Source organism: Sander vitreus, chromosome 4, assembly GCF_031162955.1.
Source record: "Sander vitreus isolate 19-12246 chromosome 4, sanVit1, whole genome shotgun sequence".
Classification (NCBI taxonomy): Eukaryota; Metazoa; Chordata; class Actinopteri; order Perciformes; family Percidae; genus Sander; species Sander vitreus.
In genome coordinates, this window is record NC_135858.1 from 34,326,439 (window position 1) to 34,344,348 (window position 17,910).

The following is a 17,910-nucleotide window of genomic DNA, read 5'->3' on the forward strand; positions in this document are numbered from 1 at the left end:
GTGAATGAAGCCTGGCATCACCACACAGCCAGCGTACGGTAACATCTTCCATGAGTTTACCTGGAACTCCCAGACAGCAAGCATGTTTAGTTTCATCTGTTTCTCTCTGCCGTTGTTCTTTTTCACATTTCACACAGGTAACTTCACGTTATAGTGGTCCGCCTAAACAAGCGCTAAAGTTAGCTAATGTCAGTAGCTATTGTAGCTATGTGTGGCTGTGACAGACAATGGCAGGGTCATGTCGTCAGTGAGCAACATGCTCTGTTTTTCTGTGCAGGTCTGCTTTTCTTGTTCCCAGCATTTAGCGACAGACTAATACTCTTGTATACGTATACTGCCCCTGTCAGGTCCAGAAGAACTGCATACCTCGGTACAATACTGTAGAAGAACGCGTATCCATCACATTTTCAGAATTTACCAACTTGGTAACGGTAACGGAAAGTACCAGTTCTCGTGACCTCCCTAAAACCAGGGCTTGTCATTGTTGTACCTCTTAGTGGTACGTGTTGGTATACAGCTGTCCTGACAGAAGTTGATGTATAATAAAAATAATAACTTTTATTTATATAGCGCCTTTCAAGAAACCCAAGGACACCTTACAGAATTACTGTGGCTAAGCTAAAAGAGGTTGTAGGTTGTGGTAAACAGGTGGTGTTTCAGGAGTTTTTTTTTAAATGTCCAGGGATGTAGCATTTCAGATATCTGCAGGGGGGGTGTTCCAAAAGTACAGAGTCTGGTGTGGGGAATGGAGAGCAGGCCAGCGTCTGAGGACCGCAGGTGTCGGGATGGGGTGTAAGGATGGAGGAGGTGTGTATGATGTCACAGCCTCTGTGTACTTGTCCAAGATGTTGTTAGCAGTTCTGAAAACATCCCAGTCTGTACAGTCCAAACACGCCTGAAGATCTGCTATGGCTTTAGTGATCCACTTCTTAGATGTCCTCACAAGTTTTATTTCTGCCTGTGTGAGGGAATCAGGTGGACCATGGCATGGTCTAAGTTTCCCAGTGCAGCGCGGTTGACTGTGTGATAAGCAGTGTTGGGGAAATTACCTTTAAAATGTAGTGTTTGCTTGTTACTCGTTACTTTACTTAATCCGTTACTTTACTTAGTTTCCCCCTATGGAAAGTAACTTTTTACTTTACTTGTTACTTTTACGTTCCTTTTAAAAGAAGGCTTATTAAGCAAGTTAATTATTCAAAAACTATCTTTGACCATAAAGCCAATCTATGGTTTATCAGTGAAGTGTCTGAACTACACTGCAGACTGGATTCTCTACTCACAGTGACGGCTGATTCATTATGAACGAGTCCAGCGCGGGTTGAATACAGTAACGTGGTGATAAGCATTGCTGAATGTTGTCTGTGAAACAGTGATCCAATATATTCTCTCTGGTTGGACATTTAATAAACTGTCTGTATTTGGGGAGTTCATGACTGATGTTGCCTTTGATGAAGTCACTGAAGACAATAACCAGGGAATCTGGTTATTCTGCTCACAGTATCTGATCAGCAAGCATGCGCTGTGCTTCCTGCATGGCCTACAGGGGAATGTAAACACCGACCAGAAAAGATCAGTAAGATCTGTTAAATCAAGTCTCTGTGAAGCACAAAACAGCAGATGTAAAAAGTCACTGCTTTTCCTCAACAGTTCTGAAGTTCGTCCAGTTTGATGCACAGTGAACGCACAATGGGGAGGAATATCCCAGATAGTGGAGTGCGAAATCCCCACTTGCAAAAATGTACAAGCACACCGGCCCTTCTACCTCGTCTCCTTCTCCTGTGAGGCTGGATCTTCCACACGCTACTGACACTCCCGTTTGTAAATGAATAAAATGGGAAGTTGCCAATATATGTTGTTACTTTAGACTTCAATCACACAATCCACCAAACAACACCCAACAAGAGTCAACAAAGAGAAGGCATTGTCAGAGAAGATTTGGCACATTTTTCATTCGCACAACCCACATACTCAGCTCTGCTGCTCATCCCACAAATACATGTTCCTTACAAATGTGGCACCATTTAAAGGGGAAATAATCAGGCTTTCCAATGGTATTTATTGACAAGAAGCATTGTTAGTAGTGACATCTGAAGTCAAACAAGTGATATCTAAAGTAGATTACGCCCTAGGCCGTTTAAAAATTGCACCGTGAATCATTTTTTTATCTCAACTGGTTATAATCTTCATATATACATATATACACATTCATATAGTTTTTTTAACTGATTCACATCACAATGTACATCGCTAATGTATAATCCTGTAATTATTTTCTAGTTATTGTTTACACTGTGTTCACAGTTGCTCCACAGCCAGACATCAACATTATTGATGCCACAGATGACGGAGTGTTGCTGCAGTGTGAGGTTCGAGGTGCTGCTCTGAAACCTAGAGTAGAGTGGCAGGACAGGGATGGAAACAAACTTCCTGCTAAAGACCCACAGGTCTCTGAAAGAGGAGACAGATACCACATCACCCTCCAGACTACTGTCACCAAGACCGGCTGCTGTCGCTGTGTCGTCACACAGGAGGAAACCAACCGTAGGACTCATGCTGAGATTTATGTGGCTATTATTGGTAAGATTCCTCCTTGAGTTGTTCATGTGTTTCAGCAGCACATTTAACTGTTCTTTATGTTTAGTCTCTGGCTGTTCTCATGAACCATTTGTAGACATATCGCTGCAAAAAGCAAAGCACTGTAATCTGTATGTATTCCACGTATTTATTCCTAATAGCACCACAGTGACTGCTGCTGTAAAACACAGGACTTTCAAGCAGGGGAGCGGAGTTCTCTTCCCGAGGGGAAACAAAACAAATGTTTTAATCCAAACCATGATCTTGTTGTTTTGGTGTCTAAATTTAGCTGTCGTCCCCGCATGATGCTGACTTTTTGTCAGCTAAACTCAACTGTAATGGCGGCTGACACAAGCGATAGCTCACAGAGCTCTGTACCCGTCCTCACGTGACCGGCCGGTGGTTGCCTAACTTTGTAGGATGTTATACAAACTGTTATGCATGAGTTTTCGTACCATATCATACGAACCCATTCATGAGAATGCGTTTGAATGTGTCTACAACAGTGTTGCTCATCTTACTTTAAAAAAAGTAATTAGTTACAGTTTTTTAACAGTTAAATTACTTCTCCCAAAAAGTAATTGAGTTAGTAACTCAGTTACCACATTGTAAAAGTAATTAGTTACTCAGCAAAGTAACTGTGACGTTATTTTTTATGTTCTATAACGCTATTACGTTCTATAACATCTTTAACGTCAAAGATGTTTATGTGAACTGATTGAAGAATAAAAACACTATATACAGAAAAACCGAGAGTTGCTTGTTTTAACAGAGTGGCTCCGTCTCCTTCGCTGGAGCTCACGCTAGCTGCATTTGGGCTTGGGGTTGGTGTCATGTTAGCATGTGTTGATGTGAGGTGCTTCATAAGATTTGAGTTGCTTGAGGCAGACGTGGATAAAGTATTTTTCCCTGGGCATAGCGTGCATGTTACATAAACATTCTTGCCTTTAATTTCAATGAACGAGAAGTAGTGCCGGTACTTCCAGTTCGAGAACGCTACATTTGGATTTCCCTAACTCGTTGCCATTGTCGCTGTCTTGTGTTTAGTGGTAGTCGTGCCGTGTTCTATTTACCTCGGAACTTAACGAGGTCAAAGTTGGAAACGCCCCCTGATCTCAGATTTGCGAACTCGGAACTCGGACAACCTCGCAGTAGCCCGAGTTCAAAATCCAACACGGCTGCCCCCTGTATCAACAGTTGTGAAAGCTGCAGTAACATGAAGTCATAAGCACTTCTGTCTTATTTGTGTCACTAAATCAGTCGTTCGTATTGTCCGAGGTCCGAGCTCGGAAATCTGAGGTCAGGGGGCGTGTTTCCGACTTTGACCTCGGAAAATCCGAGTTCCGAGATAAATAGAACGCGGCATTAGTGCGTGCAGTGAGACAGCGTGAGCAGGACATCTGCCCACCCAGCCAATCATCATCGCATTTGCAACGGTGTCATCATCCCCGCCCCTGCTCTCTCCAGGCAGCTGATGTGTAGCCAAAGCCACCTCGCGCTTTATTCAACCAAATTGTAGTAACGCGCCACTTTACATTCTCAGTAACGATAATGGCGTTGCAACGATGGGAAAAGTAATTAATTAGATTAATTCGTTACCGAAAAAATAACGCCATTAGTAACGCCGTTATACTTAAACGCCGTTACTCCCAACACTGGTCTACAACCATTCTACTGAACATATGTAGTCACATGTGCAAACTAACTACACTAAACTAAAACTAACTTTTTGTGATGTGTTTCAGTCAAAATGAGCATCTGGACCAAAATACTTGGAGTTACTGGAATTCTTGCTGTTGTATTTGGAGTTGCAGCAGCAGCTTTTCTTTTACGTTGAATTAACATCAAGAACAAGTAATACAAGTAAGTTTCCAATAGTGTTAACCCTAGACTAACCTTCTATTTCTATTGTGAAAGCAAAGCAGTAGGAGTCTTCATTTAAGAAAAGGACAATAAAATCATAATTATACATGTGTTAAAAATGCCAGAATTAACCAAAAAGGCTGCAGAGCAGAACTTACTACAAAACAAGACGACAGCACAGAAGCAAAAAGATTAGCAACAAAACAACCAACAAAGCAGAACGGGGAAAAGTAAAGTAAAACTACAGAGCAGAGAGTACAAATATTAGAAAAGACACAGCTGTTGAGAGCAATAAGGGGAAAAAATACCTAAAATACATATATGTCGAGAACTAAGAGAATACACACATGAATAGTTTTAGTGCTGACATGTATATGTATTTACCATCCATTATTTTAGCTGCTTAGTAAAAGACTTATATGTGTTTAATTGTCTGATATGGTCTGAGGTTGAATTCCACTCTCTTGACCCTCTGACGGACCATGCTGACTGACTAAAATAACACAATGTCCTCTTGATGATCCCCCTGTGACTCGATCAGCATCTGTTCTTCTGTTAATGTCAATCAATCAATCAATCAACAAGTGGTAGTGGAGCTAGGTTGTGTGAGTGACTTTATATATTAAGCCAAAGTTTACATTTGTAGGTCTTCCCAGATTAAAGGCTGGTCTTTTTTTTTTTTAATTGCTCAGTTAATGTATGTGCAGCTGCACAACGTGCAAAAGAACTGGATGAGATGATTATTGATCAGTGTGGTGATTGGCATCAGCCGCTAAATAATCCGACACACAACAAAATCGGACAAAGTTCATACGTATTACAGAGTTGATGCATTGAAGTCATAATAATTCATTTTATTTACGGGCACCTTTCATGTCACTCAAGGTCACTTTACAGCAGTTAAACAGTAATTTAAAACAAGAACACAGACAGCTACATAAAAACAAAGAACAAAAAACAGCAATCATGAAAATTCAGATCAGAGGGAATATGCTAATCTAAAGAATGTGTTTTGAGCTAGGTCTACGTCTATACTACTACATTTTGGTTTAAAATGTAATATGTGTAATGTGTTTACCTCATTATTTGAAATACACCAGGCCAAGTTTAACATGAAAATCTAACAATATAAAAAGCAACAGAATTTTTTTTTTTTAAATCTTTAATTTAGGGCTGTCAAAATAACGCGTTAATTTCGATTAAGTAACCATTGGACTGTAAAATGAAGAAGGGAGACGAGAATGTTCTGCCTGGATCATTAATTGGAACATTTACTTGTAAAAATCTTCTTCCTGCCAACCCTGGCTACCGAAATCTGGTGCCACTGATATGTCTGCGCTTCTCTCTGATGCTCTGAAACACAAACACCGCTGCACGTGACGCTAGTTAACACTATACTCAACAGCAGCTAACATTAGCCTACCGCTAGCTAGTTAACACTATACTCAACAGCAGCTAACGTTAGCCTACCGCTAGCTAGTTAACACTATACTCAACAGCAGCTAACATTAGCCTACCGCTAGCTAGTTAACACTATACTCAACAGCAGCTAACGTTAGCCTACCGCTAGCTAGTAGCTGGATTAAAAACGGTTACAATGCTGACAGCTAACGCTAAACAGAAACAACACAGATGGTGCGTTCAATGAAACTGCTAAACTACAGCCTCGTGGTGCATTTGAAGTTATTGTAAATGTCCTTTTCCCGGTTGTTTTTGTCGTTCAACAGCAATTTACTAGTGAAATAAGTTATTGTTATTGTTATACATTATTATTAAATCATTTCATTTTGACCATATGGCCTTAGCAATAAACAAGCCGTTCTTAATGCCACCAACTGTTGTTTAGTACCCTTTTTTTTTTCTTTTCTTTTTTTACTTTCTTAAAAAGTATCGGTTCAGTTAATTATGTATGCGATTAATTTCGATGGTGTAGTGTCATGACTCTTGCTCTTTTTGGGGTTGTTTCCACGTGGCTGAATGCACTTTTTGTGAGTCGTTTTGGATAAAAGCTAATATATAAGACACATAAATCTTATTCAATCTATTGTCTGTCTCTAACATTCATTAACTACTTTACTTGTTCAACATCAGTTAGTCAGTTTTTTTGTTTTTAAGAACAACTTTAGATATTCAGGTTGTAGTTCTTCCAAGCCCCAAGTGAGCTGTATATTTAAAATGACAAAATATGAGACTTTTTTTAACTGTTTCTTGAACTTGAAAGCATTCTTTTAACAGATATGTTTTAGGCCTTTACTGTGTACCTCAGCAGACTGTTGTAATGAACCAATTGTACATATAGCTACGAAAAGTAACGCACTGTAATTCGTATGTATTTCACGTATTTATTACCGTCAGCACCACAATAACTGCTGCAGTATAAGCGTGTGAAGATCCTCGTAGGGAGGAGGTCGGGGGGGATGTTTTGGTCCTAAAACACAGGGCTTTTAAACGGGGGAGCTGAGATTGTGTCCTGGGGAAAACACAGGACTTTTACCCAGTAAACAGCTGTGGTTGGTGTGCCAGTGTCAGAAACCAAGCAGTAAGGCAATGAGTTTTTGTTGAAAAGTGGGGTTTTATTTACCCAAAAAATACAAAACCAATATAAACCAAGAACTTAATATCTAGGCATAAAAGAAGTCAACACACTTTAAGTTTACTCAAAAATAGCAACAACGAAACAAGATATAAACTCAACAAACTGACCTAACTGAATGAGACAAAAGGGGACGTATATACTGGCTTGGCCAAACCAAATTACGCACAAGGGGAAAACCAACATGGACATAATGGACAACTAGTACAAAGAAAACCAAACGTAACCTAAATCAGGGGCATGCTACATTTATGGCAGCTATTTGCACTATTGTTTAAGCCATTTTATAACAGAATGCCTAAAATCTAACTGTTCTCCAACTGTCTTCATTATTCTGAAACCAGAACACAACTTATGTTGAGGATTACTTATTCTCACTTCTGCAACCCCTTTATTACCTTTAACACATTACCTTTCACTCACCGAATGCATAGAATACGGACACTAGGTCATGTGCCTTTGGCGTTTCTTTTTCACGCTAAAAGTCTCCTTTAGCGTCAGGACTCTTGATGTCACTTTGGTCGCTCTGGGTTGGGACGGACTGACTGACATGTGGCACAAGAACGGGACAGGTTTAGGAAAAGATGGTGGGTGGGGTTAGAAAACGTACGTTTCAGTGACACACGGAACCAGAACAGGACATGAACCCTGGTCTCCTGGGGGAAGGTCCTGTGATGTTTCACCCATCCACCACCCTAACAGAAGACACGGAAAGAAACCACATTTGTAATAACATCTGATGACATGACTGAAACATGCTTAAACAGAGCCCCATAAACCTGTTGGCCCAGTGCAAACCTGTGTGTTAGGATGTAATGTTACTCACACAAGCAACATGGCTCATTCTTTTGCTTCTCAGCTGATAAAATGACGCTGGATAAACATATATGGCAGTTTTAGAGCAATGAAGACAAATAAAGTTAGTTATATATAAAGTTAAAATGATTTGAGCTACTGCACAATCTCCCCTTGTAACTCCCTGCCAGCTGTCAGTAACCTTACTGGTTTGAGGTTTGTTGTGAATTTTAAAAAAATATCTGTGATTGTTTGAGCAGAAGTGAAAAACCTACAAATGTGCCAAACAGTACACTGTCATGAACACAACGTTTAACGAGGACGTGTGTGTTTGCTGAGCGAGTTTAGAAGGTGTTACACAATGAAGATTAAAGTTGGTTTTAGGACAGCAGAGGGCGTCACATTGTTAAAAATAGAAGCTAAAACAAACTCCTCACTTCTAAAGACAACTTCTACATAATAACAGTCTTTGATCAGAGGACGGCTAAAGAGGAAAACCATCTTTTCATTTAATCTTTAACTTCTAACAACTAACCCCTGATAGACAACAACCAGCGTTCTCAAACTGGGGTCCAGGGACTCCAAAGGGTCCTTAAGGGGTGTCCAGAGGGTCTCCAACAAAATAAAAGCTCATCTCACTACAACACGTTGAACACTCTGCACTGTTTACATCTTTTTAATAACTTTGACTTTAGATTCACTAAATGTTAGGATAATTATTTATCAAAGAATGGACAAAATCACTGGAGTTCTCTTAAAAGTGTGTTTACTTGCAGCAAGTAGAGTCAGTTTACAGCACTTTAGCATAAGTACAGAAAGTGACTGAAGATTGTTCACAACAGTGTCTTTTAAAGGAATTGGGAGCCAAGTTAGTTATCCGGTTGATGCAATCAGTAGCTTTCTTCTTATCTTTGGTCAGGCTGGGCATTTCCTCAGGGATACATCCTGTGCTCTTTACACTAAAAATAGAAATTCTAAAGCAACTTTGGTCATTGCTCTATATTTATCCAGGTTTTGGACTTTGGACTGGGCTTTAGACCTTTTTAAACTCGTCATGCAACACAACACACTCACTTCTCCACTGTTTATCTGCATGTCCAGTATGTTGCAAACACACACACATGTACTCCAAAATTTGGAGGAATAAATATAGAGCAGCAGTGTTGTCTTGCCAGACCTTCCTCCACAGCGCTGCGGAAGAGGGTCTGGCTAGTCCACCCAGCATTCTGGGATGGGAGTAAAACGTGCACTGGTTTATTGGCATTCTTTAAACCAATCACAATCGTCTTGGGCGGACAAAATAACGGTGCCTCTGCAAAATAGCCTCGGGAAGGAACTTGTTTTGGTGAAATGTGCTCATTAAAAAGTTGTTTTAGTCATGCAAGAGAAAACTCAGATTGGACAGATAGTCTAACTAGCTGTCTGGATTTACCCTGCAGAGATCTGAGGAGCAGTTAACCATAGTCCTCAGAAATCCACCAGAGGTTAGAACGCCAACACAAAGAAAGAGGACGGGGACGGACATCCGGCCGAAAATGAGGGCCATCCGGAGGAATTTCTGGTGGGAACGGAGCAATCCTGTAAATTAAGCGTCGTCAATATAGACTAGGGCTGCTGTCTCAGAAACTGACCAAGAAAGTAAAACCACTTTTATTCTTGTAAGAGCTATTTTGGATTATGTTTTTTGTTTGTTTGGTTTCAACCTCCCGCCACTGGGGGGCAGTGGTTCGCTGTCAATTACGAGGTATTATAATAAAGAGGTAACTGCACTCAGGTGTTGCACTCATGGATGTATTAAGAGAGCAGGCTGCACTGAATGGAGAAGCAAATAGTTTTTGGACCGTGCGGTAGATGCATGTTAAGTTTTCGTTTATTTATGAGTGAAAAGTGGTACAGTAGGAACGAAGTGGCTGTATTTTGTTTCATTACAAACGTTAAGAAATAAATTGTGTTGTTATTGGAAACACTGGACATTTGGGTCATTCATCAGACGTGTCTAAAACAAATCAAGTATGCAACCGTGGTGGCATTCTTCTGAATGGCAAAAGGGTCACTACATTTAAGTCAAAAAACTGCTTCCCTGAGGACATCGTCGGATTGAGCTGTCGTTTCCCTGAGGACATCGTTGGATTGAGCTGTTGTTTCCCTGAGGACATCGTTGGATTGAGCTGTCGTTTCCCTGAGGACATCGTTGGATTGAGCTGTCGTTTCCCTGAGGACATCGTTGGATTGAGCTGTCGTTTCCCTGAGGACATCGTTGGATTGAGCTGCCGTTTCCCTGAGGACATCGTTGGATTGAGCTGTCGTTTCTCTGAGGACATCGTTGGATTGAGCTGTCGTTTCCCTGAGGACATCGTTGGATTGAGCTGTCGTTTCCCTGAGGACATCGTTGGATTGAGCTGTCGTTTCCATGAGGACATCGTTGGATTGAGCTGTCGTTTCCCTGAGGACATCGTTGGATTGAGCTGTCGTTTCCCTGAGGACATCGTTGGATTGAGCTGTCGTTTCCCTGAGGACATTGTTGGATTGAGCTGTCGTTTCCCTGAGGACATCGCTTGATGTGTGTTGCTGGAACACCGGCTGAGCACATCCTTACCTGTTGTCCACCGGAGTTTTTGGAGCTGCGGGTGGCCAGCAGAACGAGACGTCAGACAGCCAACGAGGTATGTGTGCACACATAACTTTGCGCATCAAATGCTTTGTTATAAACTGGCATTGCTAACAATGGCTAACCTGGCTAATGTAAACAATGAAAATCCAAACCCATTCAACTCGGGTGTGACGTCCAGCTTCGGCTCCCAAGTTCCGAGGTAAATGGAGCAGGGATGTATTGGAGTGTAAATGGAACGCTCTGTCAGCCTAAAGTAGGCTACGAGCTCAGTGATCCACCAGGGCGGCACCTTATTACCTTCTCACTAAGTTAGATAAGACTACTCACTACATCTCAGCCTTTACTATTCTTCTAAATGCAAAAGTAACAAATGATTGTCTTAAAAGTAACTGTAATAAAACACAATATAAAATAGCAAAACATATTAAAAAATAAATGAATGACCATTTTTACACAGTATTTATTTCACACTTCATAGCATAACTACAAACGTTGTACTTTGGTCTGATTACAAAAATACAAGACTTAGAGCATCATCATGTTGATCTGGTCCTCTCTGCTCTACACACCTCTGGAACAGGAATACTGTACAAGTCTGACAAACAGTTACACAATCAACTACAACTGCAAGACAAAATCAATGAGCCTATTAATTGTGATATAACACAAGCATAAGATAACTGAAGACAAAATAAATGTTTCCAGCAACACAGACATTATCAAAGCCTCATTCTATCATTAGTGAACGACGTTCCTTCTTCCTAGTTCAAGCTGCAGGAAGAAGGACAAAACAATAGTGGAGAAAATTATGATAAACTTTCTTGATCATGTTCAGGCTGCACAATCACAGTTTTGGTGCTAACACATCATTTATTTTTGGTTTCTGATCTACACAGATCTACCCCAGAATGCATTCTTTTCTGTTTGGAAATAAAGTTAATGTTAATGCACAAACATGAACCAGAATAGCAGGTGCACTTAGCGACGCCTACTGCTCTGTGTGTGTCGCTGCGTGATTAGAATAGAGTCCTGCATATACCTTTTAACCTTTTTTTATTCAGCAAGGTTCACTGAAAGGAAACCTCTCTTTTGCAGGAACGCCCTGAACACATTCACACAGTTCCAGTACAACCACAGTCTGATCTGCTGGACACTGAGCAGCTAAAACTACTTTAAAAACTGCATAAAAGTAAAGTTGACTTTCTTTGGTTTAGTTTTTTGGAAAACCAAAATGCAGATGCATCTCTCAGCAACATCAGGCAGTGTGCACACTCAGATTTAATCTACTACAGACTGCTGATATTTCATTAAGAAATGTGAAACTGACACCATCGATGAGTTCAAAGTTTTCATCATGTTTGTTCAGATGCAGCAGCTAGATAACAAGGTGGAGACGAGGCTCCAGTCCTTAAATGAGAGGACATCTTTAACTGTTTCATCAAAGTACTCACCAACAACAAGCTTAATGTGGAATATTTGAGGTTTCTGAATTAATGGAAACATACGTATTCTCCACTGTCAGCCCTCGTCGTATTTCTGATGATTATGGAGGCGTTGCCTTGTTCCAGTTCATCTGGAAAATGTGAGACTCGACCTTTGAACTGCTCACTCTGACCTGGACGCTGGTCACTGTAAAGATCACCTTTATCATACTGGAACACCTTCTGATTATAATCTTTTTTTCCTTTTTAATTTCTGGATATAACGATTTTATTTTTAATTTTCTCATAATTACTTTCTCTTCGTAATTATACTTTTTTATTTTTAGAATTTTACGATTTTATCCTCTTACTTTTCATAAAATCACGTTTTTCATAATTTTTTCTTACATTTTTATTCTGAATTTTTATACTCCATTAAATTAGTTTTCCTTCTTATTTTTTTCTATTTCTGAATATTAAGATTTTCTTTGTAATTTTTTCATGAAATCCCTTTTTCTTTTTTTCTTTTTAATTTTCTGAATATCACGATTTTATTTTTTATTTTTTTCCCCATACAATTTGTTTTCCTTTTTTCATTGTTTAATTTTTGGATGTAACAACTTTATTTTTTAATTTTCTCATGAATAATTGTTCTTAATTTATTTTTTTATTTTCTGTATTTAACGATTTTATTTTTTTCATAAAATCACATTATTTCTGTAATTTATTTTTTTCTGCTGACTATTACTATTTTATTGTTATTTTTTCATAAATCCCTTTTCCCTCTGTGTAATGTAACCACTGAGCTGCATTCAGAGGAAGCGTCTCTCTGCTGGTGAGTGACGTCATGGCGCCCTCTGGTGACACCAGCAGGAACTACAAGCAGAGCGACAGGAAACTAATACACACATTAAAACATGTTTACAGTTTTTATTATTTTAATTTAAATGTTTTTATCTCATACACTGACGACACTTTTTAAATAAAATTTATTTAAATGTATGTTTTTATTTTGGCACCCGACATCCCTTTTATTTTGATAATTTTTTTTTAATATAAATATATTATTTAAATGAATTATTTAAAATACTTTTTCAATAATAATGATTAAAACTGACAAATATAATAATATAAAAGAAATACTAAAGATTAAATAAATATAAATGTATAACGTGGTCTCAGTGTATGAGATCATTTTTTCTTAATTTAGTTTTAATTTTCTGAATATCACGATTTTATATTGTTAGTGGTTACATTTGACAGAGTGATAAAGTTATTATTGTGAAAGAAATGACAAAATTGTAATATTCAGAAGAGAAAAATAAAATAAAGAAAAACATGATTTTATGAAAAGAATAAAATCGTTAAATACAGAAACTAAAAAATATAATTAAGAAGAAAATATAAGTGTAAATGGTTTTACATTAGTACAACTATTTTTCATATAATCACTTTGTTTTCTAACATTTTATTTATTTTCTGCATATTACAATTTCATTATCCATTTTTTACTCCATACAATTTCTTTTCCTTTTTAATTATATTGTAATTTCTGAATATTACGATTTTATTCTCAATTTTCTTTTTAAATATTTTTTTTTCGTCATTTTTTCATGAAATCCCTTTTTCTTCTTAAATTAGTTTAAATTTTCTGAATATTACGATTTCATATTTCAATTTTTTTTCCATACAATTGGTTTCCCTTTTTACATTTTGATTAATTTCTGGATATAACAATTTTCTTCATTTTTATTTTAGTTTCTGTATTTAACGATTTTATTCTTTTCAAAAAATCACGTTTTTTCTTTATTTTATTTTATTTTTTCTGAATATTACAATTTTAGTATTTTTTTCATAAAATACCTGTATCCCTCTGTCAAATATAACCACACTGACAACATTTTCTGCCGGTTGTTCTCCGCTTACTATCATCTACAATTACCCACAAAGTCACTTATATTTCTTATAGGAGTTACAAAACCATGTTAGATACAATCAGGGACATGTGATCAATAAGAAAATGATATTTGTATCAAAGAGGGGGCCCAAGTGCTCAGCTATTGTTTGTCCTGTGTTCACAGTTGCTCCACAGCCAGACATCAACATTATTGATGCCACAGATGACGGAGTGTTGCTGCAGTGTGAGGTTCGAGGTGCTGCTCCCAAACCTAGAGTAGAGTGGCAGGACAGGGATGGAAACAAACTTCCTGCTAAAGACCCACAGGTCTCTGAAAGAGGAGACAGATACCACATCACCCTCCAGACTACTGTCACCAAGACCCTCAGCTGTAGCTGTGTCGTCACACAGGAGGAAACCAACCGTAGGACTCATGCTGAGATTTATGTGGCTATTATTGGTAAGATTCCTCCTTGAGTTGTTCATGTGTTTCAGCAGCACATTTAACTGTTCTTTATGTTTAGTCTCTGGCTGTTCTCACGAACCATTTGTAGACATATCGCTGCAAAAAGTAAAGCTCTGTAATGCGTATGTATTCCACGTATTTATTACTGTCAGCATCACAGTGACTGCTGCTCAGGGGCGGCTTGGCCATCTGGCAATTCTGGCAAATGCCAGAGGGGCCGGACTATTTTCTGTCTGATTTTTTTTTATACACAGACTAATATACAAATAAATTGTCTTTACAGGCCGACAGCGGGTTTTTATCGCTTGCACGATTTCACTATGTTTATAATAATAACAATAATAATAATTATTATTATTATTATTATTATATTAATAATAATAAATATTAAGCATTTGGCCAGTGGGTCATTCATAATCAAATTATCAGAAAGTATTAATCACATTTGACCTGGTTGGTGATCCAGAACGGCTGCATTTTGCTGCCAGCTCACAGTATCTCCTTTCTGTGCAAGTTAATTCACTTTTATTCTGAAACAGTTTTACTTCTGCTGATAAAGTGGTCAGGAGATGAAGACGTTTGTGCAACAGTAAAGTTGAAACAAATGTGAAAAGTGAATATAAGTGTTAATTTGAGGCTCTGATGTTTTTATTTAATAACAAGATTTAATATTAGTTTGAATATAAAGAGCTTTTTGCAGTTTTTGTGCAGAATTCCTGAGTCGTCATAGTTCTGTGGAGATGACGCTTTTATTCTGAAGTATTTGTGCAGGAAGTGGTGCTGTTGTTGCATTAGTACCAATTAGGAGTGTCTCCATCTCTGTTATTAGAGACGTTGTGATGTTAAAGTGATGTTTGATCTTTAGGAGACATCGACAGCGATGGAGCTTCTTCCTCTTCTGTGTCTCTGCCTCCTGACTCGCTCTGGAATCACGTCTGCTCAACTAAACAGTAAGAAAACTGATTATTATACTGAGTTATGTATTTGCAAATGTAATGTTTTTATTTTATCTAAATGTCTGAAGCACCTGTAAACATTCAGAGGTCTGGAGACAGAATTGTAATCATGCTGCTCAGCTGCTGTCACATCAAAATGTTTCCTAATATTTAGCACAGATCAAAAATATTGATAGTTTAGTAACTTTAGCTGTAGCGTTATTTCTACTGTGTGTGTGTGTGTGTGTGTGTGTGTGTGTGTGTGTGTGTGTGTGTGTGTGTGTGAAGGTGGGGCTATGTTGTGCATTTCCCAGAATCTGTCCATCCACTGTCAACTGTCCTGAAGCTTCTTTTTTTTGATAAGCTAAAGTAGAAACCAAAATATGACAAACAGTGATGGAAGAAGTATTCAGATCCTTTACTTAAGTAGAAATACTATTACAACACTGGAAAATGTAGGTTTTAAAGTATTAAAAGTACTCAATGCAGAAAAATTGCGTTTCCTCTCTCTCTCTCTCTCTCTCTCTCTCTCTCTCTCTCTCTCTCTCTCTGTCTCTCTGTCTCTCTCTCTGTCTCTCTCTCTCTCTCTCTCTCTCTCTGTCTCTCTCTCTCTCTCTCTCTCTGTGTCTCTCTCTCTGTCTCTCTCTCTCTGTCTCTGTCTCTCTCTCTCTCTCTCTCTCTCTGTCTCTCTCTCTGTCTCTCTCTCTCTCTCTCTCTCTCTCTCTCTCTCTGTCTCTCTCTCTCTCTCTGTCTCTCTCTCTCTCTCTCTCTCTCTCTGTCTCTCTCTCTCTCTCTCTCTCTCTCTCTCTCTCTCTCTCTCTCTCTCTCTCTCTCTCTCTCTCTGTCTCTCTCTCTGTCTCTCTCTCTCTCTCTGTCTCTCTCTCTCTCTCTCTCTCTCTCTCTCTCTCTCTCTCCCTCTCTCTCTCTCTGTCTCTCTCTCTCTCTCTCTCTCTCTCTCTCTCTCTCTCTCTCTGTCTCTCTCTCTCCCTCTCTCTGTCTCTCTCTCTGTCTCTCTCTCTCTCTCTCTCTCTCTGTCTCTGTCTCTGTCTCTGTGTAGTGTGTATACTTGCTGTATCTGATGTCTGACCATTCAGGGCCAGAAGACAACATTGACATATTGTCACCTTATACAAATAATAATGTTCTTAGTTTCTGTCCAGGAAGTGAAAGTCATGGTAGGAATCTTACTAGAAGAGAAAAGCATGTCTGTAGTTGATAATACTTCACAAGCACTAACTAATGTTTTGTTTAGCCTGTTCTCTTAGGGCTCATTTTGATCATGTATATTTCTGTCTCTTAATACCGAAACATTTTAATCTGTATAATACCAGGACCACGAAGAACTGATGTATGTAAATGACATCACTGTTAAACAAACACTCATCAGGTTTGATTAGGTGTGTTGATATCACTTCAGTTGAATTGATAAAATATTATACATAAAAAAATGGAAACTTTCTTATTTTTTCCCTTTCACTTCCTTCCTTCCTTTGAAATACAATAAATCCTAATGAGGGCCATCAGGCTGAAATTAACATGATTTATCCCTCAACTGTTCTTACTCAATTAAAAATCTCACAGACCAACTAACTTACTTCCTGTATCTGATGAGGAGACAGTATGTGGTCAATAATAAGAGCTGTAATGCCAACAGGTTCATAGGATGTTTACTAGATCTGTTTCTTTGCAGAGCAGTGGTGTTAACCTACATTTATTTATTAGTCTGACCATTCAGGGCCAGAAGACAACATTGACATATTGTCACCTTATAATAATAATGATCTTAGTTTCTGTCCAGGAAGTGAAAGTCATGGTAGGAATCTTACTAGAAGAGAAAAACGTCTGTAACATTTCTAACTCAGCTCAACTCTGAAGTTCATACAATCACATTATTGAAAGGCCACAATCTGCAGAGAGAGAGAAAGGCCTACACAGAGTTGATGTTCAACATTATTTGGGAAAAAGAGAAAGAGTTCAATGTTATTAATTGTTCATTGCATGGTTAAGACGAGTGTGAAATGTAAGAATTACAATATATAAATATATATATATATATATATATATATATAAAGGTTATAAAAAATAAAAATTAGAATATATCCTAAAAAAACTAACCAAAACGTAAGAATCAGAGCACAATGTTCAAAACAAGGCCAGAAAACAAGACTGTCTAAGTCTGTCTAAACCTAATTACTCTGCATGTAAACATACTGATTAATACATGATTCATCTTTCAGAGCCAGACCCCAAAGTGACCGTGGAACAAGACAGTGATGTGGTGTTACCCTGCTCTCTCAGCACCAAGGAGAACAATGAGTTTAAACTCTTTGTCTGGAGGAAAGTAGCTCAGAAAGATGAAGGTCTGAAGGAGGTGTTCCTGTATGACTCAGGCAGTCATTACAACAACGGTCTAGATGGTCAGAGTGAAGAGTTCAAAGGTCGAGTCTCTCATTTTCAAGATGAACTGAAACACGGCAACGCCTCCATAATCATCAGAGATACAAAGATATCTGACAGTGGAAACTACACCTGTTATTTTCCTCATCTTCAGCCACCTCAAACATTCTACATTGATCTTGTTGTTGGTGAGTATTTTTATTAAACAGTTAAAGATGTTCGCTCAATGAACAGGATAATTCAATTTATGATGATAATACATGTTTTTTTATGATTCAGACAAAATGTCCCAAAGTGCTAAATCTGCCTATAAAAATATGTTCTTAATATTTAAATAAAGATTAACATATTTATCATC

General features: G+C 38.3%; 2 protein-coding genes and 1 pseudogene across 5 annotated transcripts in view; 2 read left to right on the forward strand and 1 right to left on the reverse strand.

The window, feature by feature from the left end:
- LOC144516142 (CD276 antigen homolog) overlaps nucleotides 1-17,910 on the reverse strand; it is a 192,023-nt pseudogene that overhangs the window by 14,007 nt on the left and 160,106 nt on the right. The gene's annotated exons all lie outside the window — the stretch shown is intronic.
- Nucleotides 1-17,910, forward strand: part of LOC144517362 (uncharacterized) — a 403,478-nt gene that overhangs the window by 4,537 nt on the left and 381,031 nt on the right. The window contains exons 2-5 of one of the 2 annotated variants that reach the window (XR_013501920.1): nucleotides 2,302-2,577; nucleotides 4,320-4,437; nucleotides 9,265-10,488; nucleotides 11,532-12,859. Coding sequence is in view for 1 of the 2 variants with exons in the window: in XM_078249452.1 (XP_078105578.1) it covers nucleotides 2,302-2,577; nucleotides 4,320-4,411 (368 nt within the window). In the remaining variant the exon portion in view is untranslated. Of the gene's footprint in view, nucleotides 1-2,301; nucleotides 2,578-4,319; nucleotides 4,438-9,264; nucleotides 10,489-11,531; nucleotides 12,860-17,910 lie in introns of those variants that run through there. The other variant, XM_078249452.1, reaches the window with a different exon arrangement.
- LOC144517360 (butyrophilin-like protein 2) lies at nucleotides 13,191-17,814 on the forward strand. 2 transcript variants are annotated; one of them, XM_078249447.1, is made up of 3 exons: nucleotides 13,191-14,214; nucleotides 15,086-15,170; nucleotides 17,393-17,814. In XM_078249447.1, exons 1-3 carry the CDS (start codon nucleotides 13,878-13,880, stop codon nucleotides 17,427-17,429), a joined length of 459 nt encoding a protein of 152 aa, XP_078105573.1. In that variant the 5' UTR covers nucleotides 13,191-13,877; the 3' UTR covers nucleotides 17,430-17,814. The 2 variants fall into 2 exon arrangements, with proteins under 2 accessions (XP_078105573.1, XP_078105572.1); XM_078249446.1 differs by lacking the exon at nucleotides 15,086-15,170 and having other exon boundaries at nucleotides 13,672-14,214; nucleotides 17,393-17,807.

Bases quoted from the DNA above. Each gene is read 5' to 3' on its own strand.
- LOC144517360 (XM_078249446.1), top strand. From the start codon at position 13,878: ATGATATTTGTATCAAAGAGGGGGCCCAAGTGCTCAGCTATTGTTTGT. The intron at 14,215-17,392 runs GTAAGATTCCTC...TTCATCTTTCAG, and splicing joins GATTTATGTGGCTATTATTG to AGCCAGACCCCAAAGTGACC.